This window comes from Mobula birostris, chromosome 3 (assembly GCF_030028105.1).
Source record: "Mobula birostris isolate sMobBir1 chromosome 3, sMobBir1.hap1, whole genome shotgun sequence".
NCBI classification, from domain to species: Eukaryota; Metazoa; Chordata; class Chondrichthyes; order Myliobatiformes; family Myliobatidae; genus Mobula; species Mobula birostris.
Genome location: NC_092372.1, coordinates 211,565,012 through 211,578,492, shown reverse-complemented (window position 1 = coordinate 211,578,492; position 13,481 = coordinate 211,565,012). Strand labels below are relative to the sequence as shown.

The 13,481-nt window shown below is 43.8% G+C and overlaps 1 protein-coding gene across 1 annotated transcript in view; it reads left to right on the top strand.

Annotated features, from left to right (window-relative positions):
- Positions 1 to 13,481, top strand: part of dpp6a (dipeptidyl-peptidase 6a) — a 515,918-nt gene that overhangs the window by 187,374 nt on the left and 315,063 nt on the right. The window contains exon 4 of the mRNA XM_072254436.1: positions 6,119 to 6,213. Coding sequence (XP_072110537.1) covers positions 6,119 to 6,213 — 95 coding nt within the window. The remainder of the gene's footprint in view (positions 1 to 6,118; positions 6,214 to 13,481) is intronic.

The following is a 13,481-nucleotide window of genomic DNA, read 5'->3' as shown; positions in this document are numbered from 1 at the left end:
CTTGGAATGTGGGAGGAAACCGGAGCACCCGGAGGAAATCCACAGGGACAACGTACAAACTCCTCACAGACAGCAACAGGAATCAAACCCTGATCTTACAGATAGTCCAGTAAAATGATTGTGATAATCATTACATTACCATGCCACCTTAAAAATATTTGCCCATATTGTAGCTCAGCTATACTCTCCATATATTAAAATATATGCGTTCAACGCCAATCGCCCTGCTCTGCTGGGGGAGAAGCTGACAGTGATGCAGGTGGATGCTTCCTTGGTATCATGGATTCTTGATTACCTGACTGGCAGACCACAGTACGTGTGCTTGCAACACTGTGTGTCCAACAGAGTGATCAGTAGCACTGGGGCTCCACAGGGGACTGTCTTGTCTCCCTTTCTCTTCACCATTTACACCTCGGACTTCAACTACCGCACAGAGTCTTGTCATCTTCAGAAGTTTTCGGATGACTGTGCCATAGTTGGATACATCAGCAAGGGAGATGAGGTTGAGTACAGGGCTACGGTAGGAAACATTGTCACATGGTGTGAGCAGAATTATCTGCAGCTTAATGTGAAAAAGAATAAGGAGCTGCTGGTAGACCTGAGGAGAGCTAAGGTACCGGTGACCCCTGTTTCCATCCAGGGGGTCAGTGTGGACATGGTGGAGGATTATAAATACCTGGGGATATGAATTGACAATAAACTAGACTGGTCAAAGAACACTGAGGCTGTCTACAAGAAGGGTCAGAGCCATCTCTATTTCCTGAGGAGACTGAGGTCCTTTAACATCTGCCGGACGATGCTGAGGATGTTCTACGAGTCTGTGGTGGCCAGTGCTATCATGTTTGCTGTTGTGTGCTGGGGCAGCAGGCTGAGGGTAGCAGACACCGACAGAATCAACAAACTCATTCGTAGGGCCAGTGATGTTGTGGGGATGGAACTGTACTCTTTCACGGTGGTGTCTGAAAAGAGGATGCTGTCTAAGTTGCATGCCATCTTGGTCAATGTCTCCTATCCACTACATAATCTACTGGGTGGGCACAGGAGTACATTCAGCCAGAGACTCATTCCACCGAGATGCAGCACGGAGCATCATAGGAAGTCATTCCTGCCTGTGGCCATCAAACTTCACAACTCCTCCCTTGGAGGGTCAGACACCCTGAGCCGATAGGCTGGTCCTGGACTTATTTCATAATTTCCTGGCATAATTTACATATTACTATTTAACTATTTATGGTTCTATTACTATTTATTATTTATGGTGCAACTGTAATGAAAACCAATTTCCCCTGGGATCAATAAAGTATGACTATGACTAAATATCTTAAGTATAAATTACCTACACTCAGTGGCCACTTTATTAGGTACTTGTTCTTAATAAGTGGCCACTGAAAGTATGTTCATGGTCTTCTGTTTCTGTAGCCCATCCACTTCAAGGTTCAACAAGTATGTTCAGAGATGCTCTTCTGCAAACCTCGATTGCATCGTGTGGTTATTTGAGTTACTGTTGTCTTCCTGGAAGCTTGAACCGTCTGGTTCTTCTCCTTTGATCTCTTTCATTAACAAGACCTTTTCATCCACAAAACTGCTGCCCACTGAATTTATTTTTATAGCTTTTCACTCCATTCTCTGCAAACTATACACTGGAGATCAGCAGTTTCTGAGATACTCAAACCACCCCTTCTGACACCAACTATCATTCCACAGTCAAAATCACTTGGATCACATTCTTTCCCCATTCTGATGTTTGGCCTAAACACCAACTGAACCTCTTGACCATGTCTGCATGCTTTAATGCATTGAATTGCTGCCACATGACTGGCTGATTAGCTATTTGCGTTAATGAGCAGGTGTACAGATGTACCTAACAAAGTGGCCACTGAGTGTCTCTCTGGGCATAGAACTAGAACAATAGAGATAGAGCAAGAAAACCTGAACCAAAATTACAAATAGATCAGTGGTCCCCACCGATTGCTGAGAAAATGCCTCTGATCTGGGCCGACATTTACGTGCCGAGTGGCACCTAATTAATTAGCTTGTTTATTTTGGCTTTTTCTTAAAGATGTGCTGGGTGTGTCCCGGCTACCGCTGCACCCCTGCATGCTTCGCGGCCCGGAGGTTGGGGACCACTGAAATAGATGATTGGTAGGAGACATGGCCAGTATGACACAGAAAGAAAAGGTGAGTTACCTGCAGCTGTGGGATTCATTAATGAGTCTGGAAAGCTGCAATATGCCCAGATAGAAGAGGCATTGTTCCTCAAGCTAGTGTTGGGCTTCATTATAGCAATGCATGGGACTACAGACAGACAGATGACAGTGGATGGGCAATCAAAATGGCAAGGAGCCAAAACTCATGAAGGCTGTGCGTAAGAGATTTGTCACACGTGCTTCGAAGCATACAGTGAAATATGTTGTATGCATCAAATCAAATCAGCAAGGATTGTGCTGGGGTCAGCCCGCAAGTGTTGCTGTGCTTCCAGTGTCAATGTAGCATAGCCACAACTCATTAACCCTACATCTCTGGGATGCAGGAGAGAACTGATCATACCTGGACGAAGTTACGGAGGGAACATACAAACTCCTTACAGACAGCGGCAGGAATCGAACACCAGTGTTCAAAGTTCAAAGTATATTTATTATCAAAGCACATATATGTCACCATATACCATCCTGAGATACATTTTCTTGTGGGCATTCACAGTAAATGCAAAGAGACACAATAGAAACAGTGAAAACCACTCACTAGCCAGACAAACAACCAATGTGCTAAAGACAACAAAAGGTACAAGTACAAAAAGAAAAAAATATATAAAATAATAATAACAAGTAAACAGGCAATAAGTATTGTGAGCATGAGGTGAAGAGTCCTATAGGTTGTGTGAACAGTTCAGGGATGGTGAGTGAAGTTATCCCCTCAGGTTCAAAAGCCTGATGATTGAGGGTTCATAATTGTTCCAGAAATGGTGGTGTGTGTCCTGAGGCTCCTGTACTTCCTTCTTGAAGGCAGCATGGCCTGAAAGGTGGGGGTCCTTTATGATGGATTCTGCTTTCCTGCAACAGCGCTCCTTGTTGGTGTGGATGGTGGCGAGGGTCTTACCTGTGACGGATTGGGCTGTATTCACTATTTTTGTATGATTTTCCGTTCAGAGGTATTGGTATTTCCAAACCAGGCTGGTGTTACAGCTGTACTGTATAACATTTTGCTAACCAGTATGTTACATTGCCACCCTATACCTGCTTTCATAGAATTGGATCAGCTTTTTTCATAAACTTGATATTTAAATTCACAATATATTGAACAAGAACTTTTTTTGGCTTGAATGTAAGTTGCTTTCTTGGCCGATATATTTGTTCTTGGGATCACTCGCATCACAGCTGTTGTACAATGATACAAAAAAATGCAGTAATCCAAAAGCTTTGGAAGCCTAAATTGAATATCTACTTACCTAGTTTATTACGGATACTTGGGAGGAGATGAAAAGATTAGAAAATATCGTGCACCAGGTTGTGGAATGCTGAAAAGTAATATTGCTCACAATGCTGTGACTTTTGATTGAATTGCAAATGTGAGCTCAGTTTGCCTATAATTTAGAATGAGCTGTTCCAAATGACAGAGTGCACAGCTGCACCAGAAACAACGTTATTGGTATTGGTATCGGTATTGGAATTGGTTTATTTTTGCCCCATGTACCAAGATACAGTGTAAAGTTTCTTGTGCATACTGTTCACACAGATCAGATCATTACACAGTGTATTCAGGTAGAACAAGACAGAACAGTAACAATGCAGAATAAAGTGTAGTGGCTACAGAGGAAATGGAGTGCAGGGAAACAATAAAGAAACTACAAATATGCAAATCAGCCAAAACATTTACACTGATGCAAATATTTGAACTTTTTGACACTAATCAGTTCCTAATGTGCATTGCCCTCAGGTAATGAAACGAGAAAGTAATGAATGCTGAAGTTTATCTTCCCCAATTCAGATAATTCTTTCCAATTTCAACAAAGGTTAGCCCTTTATGCAAATAGAAAAGGTAATTAATTAAATGAAATTGTGAATTGCAAGATGGAACACAGGACCAGAAATCAGGGATTCAAAGCAGTTTGAAAATGTTTCCAATATTAATTAAGTAATTATTATGTACAAGTTTGAAAATAATTGCTCAATTAACATAAGCAAGATAAAATATGATATGAAATATTTGGATCAAACTTGACACATACCAAATGTAACTGCATCATTAGCTCTTTCAAACATAGGAATGGTGCAACTGATAGAGCCTGGCAATGGCAGCAACCTGAGCTCAGTCACAGGTAGGCAGGGTCGTAAAGAGAGCACTGCCCTTCATAAATCAGAGCGTTGAGTACAGGAGTTGAATGTTATGTTTTGAAGTTTTAAAAGTTGGAGACGCCAAATTTGGAGTATTGTGTGCAGTTCTGGTCACCTGCCTACAGAGAAGAAATCAACAAGCTTGAAAAGAGTGCAGAGAAATTAACAAAGATGTTGCTGGGTCTTGAGGACCAGAGTTATAGGGAAAGGTTGAATAGGTTAGGACTTTATTCACCAGCGTGCAGGAGAATGAAGGAAAATATTATAGAGATATACAAAATTATGTGAGGTGTAGATTGATAAGAATAACTCCACATAGACAGCACCAGAGATCAGGATAATGGACCAGAAGAAGGTACTGGCAAACCACCTTTGAAGAAAAATTTGCCAAGATCAATTATGGATAATACCATAATTGCCCACGTTAATACGACACGGCAGATAATGATGATAATGATAGATAGGCAAATGCTTGCTGTCTTTTCTGATCAGGTTGGGTGAAGACTAGAACTAGAGGTCATAGGTTTAGGATAAAAGGAATAAAAGGTGAAATATTTAAGAGGAATCTGAGAAGAAACTTCTTCACCTGGAGGGCAGTGTAAATATGGAACGAGGTGCCAGTGGAAGAGTTAGATACCGGTTTAATTGTAACATCTAAGAGAAGTTTGGATAAGTGCATGGATGGGATAAGTACTGAGATCTATGGTCCACAGTCAAGTTGATAGGACTAGGCAGATAATAGTTTGGCATGGACTAGATGGGAAGGATCTGTTTCTGTGCTGTAGTGCTCTATGACCATAATCCTGACCTCCGGTGCTGTCTGTGTGGAGTTTAACAGATTCTCCATGAGTTTCCCCTGAGTGCTCCCCACCCCAAAGACATATGTAGTGGAAGGTGGCAGAGTTGATGGGAATGTGAGAGAATGGAATGACATTAGTGTAATTTCAGTGTAAACGGGGGCTTGATGGTCAACATGGACAGGATGGGTGCTGTACAACTTTATGACTCTACTCTTTAAATGAGGGGATGAGGAGTTAACCCAAAGCCCCAACCTGTCCTCTGTTAAATGTTCTTGTAAGAAGAGCAGGAACCTTGGTCAATATTCCTCAACCAACATTAGTGAAGCAGATGATCTGATTTGCATTATGTTGGTTTATGAAGTGCAGTGGTTGCTAAATCGTCTGCAGTTTGAATAGTGCATTATTCATTATGCTTTTAAATATTCTGTGATCTTTTGCTATTCTTTTTTTTCCATTCCCCATTCTGTTTCCCCTCTTACCCCTTCTCTTCTAGCACCTCCCTCTGGTCCTCCTCCTCCTGTATCTTCCATGGTCCGCTCTCCTCTCCAGTCAGCTTCCTTCTTTTCCAGCTCTTATCTTTTCATCTAGTCACCACCCAGCTTCTCGCTTCATCCCCACCCCTCCGCTCCCTCACTCCCCTCATCTGGTCTCACCTATCACCTGCCAACTTGTACTCCTTATCTTCTTATTTTAGTTTCTTCCCCCTTCCTTTCCAGTCCTGATCAAAAGTCTTGTCCTGAAACATCAACTATTTATTCCTCCACAGATGCTGCCTGACCTGCTAAGTTCCTTCAGCATTTTGTTTATGCTACTGTGATCTTGAAAACTTCATAAATGCAAGACTTTCTACTGCAGAGGATAGCCAGAGCTGATGATGAATCATTAACTATGTTCCGTTTCATCATTTGTGCACTGTTGTTCTTAAAGGGACAGCGTGAAATCCCAGTGACCTGCAAATCATTTCCATTTCCTTCTGTTTGTTCACAGATACCGAGCTGCTGTATCGTACCTGGGATGGAAACCTGGAGAGGCTTAACGTGGAAACCATGGCCACAACACTTCTGATGACAAACCGGAAATTTGTAAGCATTTCTTCACCCCATTTTATTCATAAAAGCGATGTTGCACCATATGGTTAGATGCCTCATTGTTTCTTTGTCCTCCTTCACCCATTGTATTGGCCTTCACGCTCACTCGCTGGGTCCCTTCCTTCCACTGTTCCCATCTCCTCCCGCCCCCCCATGTCTCCTTTACTTGGTTCAATGCTCCATATTCCATTCAGAAAGTCTATCTGATTCGTACCAACCTGTTTTCTGCCTAATCCCATCTACCCACACTTGGACCACAGCCTTCCATAACCTTCTCATTATGTACCGTACCTATCCAAACTTCTCTTAAATGTTACAATTAAGCTCATTCCACAGTCACAATCCTACCCCTCTGAGTGAAGAAGTTCCCCTTAAGTATTTCACCTTTCAGCATATATAGTTGCTATGATGCGGTACTATGCAAAAGTCTTATGCACATATATATAGCTAGGCTGGCTAAGACTTTTGCACAGCACTGTAGTAATTTTATGTATTGCACTGTACTGCTACTGCAAAAAAAACACACAAATATCATAATGTAAGTGAGTGATGATAAACTTGATTCTGATATGGATCTATATTGTAGACTGAGAATAGGAAGGGGGAAAGGGGAGGGAAATCATTGTTGGGAAAAGGGGAAGGGAGAGGAGATGGAGCAAGAAACACCAGAGAGACATTCTGAAATGATCAATAAACCAATTGCTTAGAATCAAGTGACCTTGTCCTAGTGTCTCAGGGCTGGGTGTGTTGGCACCCGCACCACCCCCACCCCTGGCACTTGTCTACCACCTGTCCCACACCCCTCCCATGGCATTCCACCCTCGCTATTCCCACCATTTTTGCTCCCGCCAGATTTACAAACTCACTCTCCGCTCCACATTGACAAATACAGTACTATGCAAATGTCTTGGGCATCCTAGCTGTATATACGTGCCTAAGATGTTTACACAGTACTGTAAATCTATATATATATATATATTTATATATATATTTATATATATAAAACCCTTTTCTAAGGGATTGAATCATCTTCAGCCCCTTGTTCTCCTCCCATCACCTCTGTAGCTATTTTCTCCTCTTCTCTCCTCCATCTGTCAATCGGACATTCTCCCCTGGATCTGCCTATCACTTGCCAGCCGTTGCCCTACCCTTTCCCCTCACCCCAGTATACCGCTTCTCCCTTCTACTTTTCTAGTCCAAATGAAGGGTCTTGACCCAAAACATCAACTGTCCATGTCCCTCAACAGGCGACGTCTGATCCCTTGATTTCATCCAGCAGCTCATTTTTTGCCTCGAGTTAATTTCAGGACCTCCCACAATAAACCAATTTAAACTTTCACAAAATACCAATAAGTAACTGCTGATGGATAATTAGTACGTGTGTCTTAAAATGTGGATTGCCTCTGTTGAACCCAGATGTTCAGTGTTTTCTGCATGTGGCATGGTTAATAGAAAACCAATTCAGGTATAAGGGAAAACCACACTTCTCCATCACTTCTGCTGATGTCTTAGCAACTTTCAGTTATGTTGTGAAGTGCGTATGCATAATTGAACAATCTTGATCCAAAGCATCGACTGTCCATTTCTCTTTATACATGCGACCTCCAGCATCTTGTTTATTGTTACTAGATCTGCAGTGTTTTGTGGCCCCATGGTTCAGCTGTCTGGATCCCATGATAAGTGAGGTACAAGGCCACTAATTGCCTAGAAGTTCACAGCACGGTGGCTCTTTGAGCAGCGCATCTGCCCACAGCTTCAGCTCAATCCTGACCTCCGGTGTGGTCTGTGTAGAGCTACCACATTCACCCTCTGATCACAACAAAGTCGGCCGACTGACTGACTGTTATATTTATTGACCATTGTCAATTGCCCACCAGTCTGTAGGTAAGTGGCAGAATCTGGGAGGAGGTTAATGGGAAGGTTTGTAGGATTGGGTGCAGAGCAAGTTGGTAGGGATTGGATTGCTGAGTAATAGGCTGAATAACCTCCGGTGTTGTAAGGAGGTATGGAAATTCACTCCTCGTCAATGGTGCTATCATATAAAAATCAGGTTTAATTATCCTTCAAACCAAACGTGGATACAGCTGAATGAGACGGCATTGCTCTGGGGCCAAGGTGCATAACATACATTCAAAATACCGAGAGAGAGAAAAAAATATACATTGTTATGCAAGAAAGTACATGTATAGTCCAAGTCGCTGAGCGACATGTAAATCGATGATACAAATCCCAGCAATCCAGCCCGTCAGTCCATTGGACAAACACTAAAGGGCAGCTCTGACAGGAGAGGCCAGCTCCCAGCCGAGCATGGACGCCATGCTACTCCACCTCCAGTGTCATCTCACCTGGACTGTAGCAGCAGGCAAGCCTGCGGCTTGAGGCCTAGTCTTCACTACATCTGAGGCCCTGCTGCTGCCTCTTCACCCGTTTTCCACCAAACAAGGGAAAACAGGCCTGCAGTATGTTACATTATCAATGTCCAACTCTGATGCCTTCGAGTAGCAGGCAGCAGCACAGTCTGCACTCAGGTCAGCTCCTCCGAACATTCTCCGGCCAAATGCTGGCTTCTCTTTCTCCTGGCTGACTGCCAGCTTCTCCTTCTCCTGCCCATCTGCCAGCTTCTCTTTCTCCAACCCGTCCATCAGCTTCTCCTTCTCTGACTTGAGCGCCGACTTCTCCTTCGACACTCCAGCTGGCTGCTCGGAACAATGAACTGATCACTGATGCAGTAGGCCTGCTGTACCCATTGTTCTTGGAGTCCAGTATAATCATAAAAAACACACTTTAAAAAGAAAAGTGTACCTTTGGTTGGCCTCTGAGAGGCCGGTGCATTCGAATGCGGCATCATCTTACCGGAAGTCTAAGGGGTCAACCCATGAGGCAGCGGTCAGCAGTCGCAACAACCTCAGGACTTCAGGTTTATGGTCCAGAGTTGCCTGTGTGAAGTTTGCTCATTCCCTCTGCCACTCCATAGGATCCCCCAAGGTGCCCTACCTCCCCCCCACCTCACATATCCTAAAGTTATACTGATAGGTTCATTGGCTGCATTAAATTGCCTCCTTTGGGTGTCAGGGTGGAGATGCAACTCTACCAAAGGAGGTGTAAGGTGCTCCTTCCCTCCGCTAGCCTGCAGGTCACCCTTGGGTAAGGTGTAGCACCTGCTTGGCCACCTGTTTAGGGTCACCTGAAGCCACGGGAGAAGATGGTCATTTGAGCAGCTGGTGCATATCACAAGTCCTGGTTATGCGACCACTGACTCCAGGCAGACAATCTCTGAAGAGTGTTGATAATGTCTGGAATCACTCATCTTCTAAAGACACCGCCCAAAAGAAGGCAATGGCAAACTACTTCTGTAGAAAAATTTGCCAAGAACAGTCATGGTAGACCAAGATCGCCCACGTCATACAGACACAGCACGTAATGATGATGTTGATGAATTTGCCTCCTTACTGAGGAGATGTGTCAAAGGAACCAAAGGGGCAACCAGGCAAGACAGCACCTATAACGCTACCTCCAGGGAGCAGGGCTACAGGGGAATACAAATGGGATTACCTTGCTAGGAGCTGGTAGGATCCAAGGGGTCACGTGGCCTCCTTTCATAGAGCATAGACCATTACAGCAGAGTGCAGGCCCTTCAGCCCACTATGTTCTGCTGTCCCTTTAACCTTCTCCAGGATCAATGTAACCGTTCCCTCCGACATAGCCCTCCACATTTCCTATCATCCTTGTGTCTAAGAGTTGTTAAATGTCCCTAATGTATCTGCCTCTACCACCACCCCAGCAGAGCACTGCATGCACCCACCACTCTCTGAGTAAAAAAAGTACCTCCGACATCCTCCTAATACTTTCCACCAACATCTTAAAATTATTCCCCGTCGTATTAGTTATTTCACAATTCATATCCAAGTAATTTGTAGTTTGTTTCTGCAGCTCATTCTGTTGTCTCCCATGGCCCTAGAGATGCTGGAGGTGAACAGAGTACAGAGGAGTGACACTCCTTGCTGTGCATGTAATCCCGTAACGCCACTGGGTGGGGGTTTCCTGGATTTTGAACCAGCAGCAATGGAGGGGGGACAGTGTATTGCCAAATCAGGACAAGTGACTTGGAAATGAAATTCTCTTGCTGCTTGGGTCGTGACCAAAAATGTCATTTATCCCTTTTCCTCCTGCTGCTTGACCTGTCGAGTTCCTCCAACACTTTGCATTTTGCTCCAGATTCGAGTACCTTTGTCCCCAGGGTAACTTATTCTTCGTGCTTCACATTGATCATCACTGAAGCTGAGCCTGTTGAGTTTTCATGCCTTACACTGACTGACTGCATAAGACTGAAGGCAGGATTGGATTTTCTGATGATAAATGCCAGCATTGTGGGATGTTGAACTGTTCGTGGAGTGATACCCCACCACATTCAAAGCTTCTATTGTTTGAATTGCATTAAAAGAACTGTGCACTTGTGATTCAGATGAGATTAGAATATCCTTATTGGTCACAAGTTATTTCTGCAGGTGTACCATGGAGAGCATTCTAACTGGCTGAATCACCGTCTGGTGGGGAGGGGAACTATTGCATAGGATCGAAATAAGCTGCAGGGGGTTGGAAATTTAAGGCTGATTTATACTTGTGCGTAAGGGCTACGCCGTAGGCTTGATGTACACTTTTGCGTAGCCCTATGCCGTAGCGAGCATGCGTAGTTTTGTCTGCATCGCTCTGCAATTCACCGCCAAAACGCTAGTTGGTGGTGGGGTTTCTATGCCTCCGTGTTGAGTTTCTTCATGAGAGACATGGACGAGGAAATGCACTTCAAATATTTTCGGATGTCAGCAGGTAGATTTGACGATTTGGTTCATCGTCTCCAACCATTTATTTCACATCAGTGTACAGACATGGCGGAGAAAAGCAACCGGAAATGCGTAGGAGGAAATGCGATGCTACCAAGCGGACCAATCACAGTTGTTGCGGTCTGCGTCACCACGACGTGTGAGTTACTTTTTTGGGGAGGTGCACGTCACCCTACAGCATAGGGTACCCCATAGGGTACACGGTACCTACGGCGTACATTTGATGCAGAAGTATAAATTGGGCTTAAGTCACCTCCATCATAGGCACCAGCCTCCATAGTATCCAGGACATCTTCAAGGAGCAGTACCTCAAAAAGGCGGCATCCATCATTGAGGACCCTCACCACCCAGGACATGCCTTGTTCTCATTGCTACCGTCAGGAGGGAGATACAGAAGCCTGAAGGCACACACTCAGTGATCCAGGAACAGCTTCTTCCTCCCCTCTGCCACCAGATTTCTGAATGGACGTCGAACCCATGAACACTACCTCACTCCTTTTTAAATTTCCGTTTTTGTGTGTGTGTATATGTGTATATATGTATATATATGTGTGTGTGTGTGTGTATATATATATACTGTAATTCACTACATGGTGATGAAGTGTGGCCCGGGATCACACTGTCAGTTGGATCAATCTTCATCTAACATTTCATCCTCAGCTGTTCCAGCATGGGTGGCCCTGATGGAGTCCTTCAAGCGTGCAAGCCTCCACAGGACGTCGATGGCGTGCCTGACAAACCCCAGCTTGCCCCTGTGGGGCCCCAACCAAGGACGCCCTCCACCTGGTCCAATATGCCCTCTCACCAAGATCTGAGACAGCTTTGCCGTCGTCCATCGATGCGGCCACGAGCTGGAGGAGTATGGCTTGACAAAAACCAATTAGAATCGTGAAGAGCAAAACACCTGCCATATGAAACAACAACTCCAATTCACTGATTTGTTTTCTTTTATTATTTTATTGCATTGTACTCGTGCCACAAAGACAACAAATTTCACGACACTAACCCAGGCAACTTTAGAATGTGGGAGGAAGCTGGAGTGCCCAGAGGAGGCCAACGCAGTCGTGGGATTTGAACCTGGGTTGTTAGCACTGTAAGGCATTACACTACCATGCTTCCCTTTCAGGACTGATGAAGGGTCTCGGCCCTAAACATTGAATGTTTATTCCTTTCCATAGATGCGACCTGACTTGCTGAGTTGCTCCAGCGTTTTGTGTGTGTTGTTCAAGATTTCCAGCATCAGCAGAACCTCTTGTGTTAAATCCCTCTAGGCTAGATACTCTGCTTTTGCTGCATTGCTGTTTGTGGGATCTTGCTCTATTTTTTTCCATTCACATCAGTGACTACTCCTCATTACCCTGAATACATTGGTAAAATTATATAAAACAATATAAATTGCCTTTGCACCCTTTATCTAAGACAGGATGTACTGGCGTTGGAGAGGATCCAGAGGAGGTTCACAAGAATGATCCAGGAATGAAAGGGTTAATGTATGAGGAGCACTCGATGGCTTAGGGTCTACACTCAATGGATTTAGAAGAACATGGGAGGGGATGGAGGATCCCATTGAAACCTATCAAATATTGAAAGGCCTAGATAGAGTGGACTTGGAAAGGATGTTTCCTATAGTGAGGGAGTCCAAGACCAGAGGGCACAGCCTCAGAATAGAAAGATGTCCCTTTACGACGGAGATGAAGAGGAATTTCTGAAGACAAATGGTTAAGGATCTGTCAAAATCATTACCACAGATGGCTATGGAGACCAAGTCTTTGGGTATATTTAAACAGACTTTGATAGGTTCTTGATTAATAAGGTTGTCAAAGGTATTAAGGGGAGAAGGCAGGAGAATGGAGTTGAGAGGAATAATAAATCAGCCATCATGGAATGGCAGAGCAGACTCAATGGGCTGAATGGCCTATTTCTGCTGCTTTGTCTTATGATCTAATATGTTATTGCAGAATCTTTACAAAGAGCCAGATGCATGGTGTATTGTAAGAATAGTGCCATAGTGTACTGGAATACAGAACTGATAAAGGTTTCACATTCAGTCTGTGTCAGAATACTGAGTGTAATTTTAACCATGTTACAACAGGCCAGAAAATCATAGCAAGGACATAGCACAGATTCAGCAGGATGCTGCCAGAGGTGGGAGACTGCTGTTTGAAGGAGAGATTAGAGAGATATTATTATTGGCTAATAGAAGGAAAACAGGAGATTTTACAGAGCTTTATTCACTTATAAGCAGTTTTGATAGATCATTATCCCAGATGAGCTCTCATTGATTTGATATTGTAACTAAGAAACTACACAGTAGGTTGAAAAAGAAATGTATCGCTGGGTTGAATTTTTATTCAGTTTTTCATCTTTGCACTTGATAAGGAAAAATTGGCAGATATTTGATGAAAACTAGTATTTGGAACACAA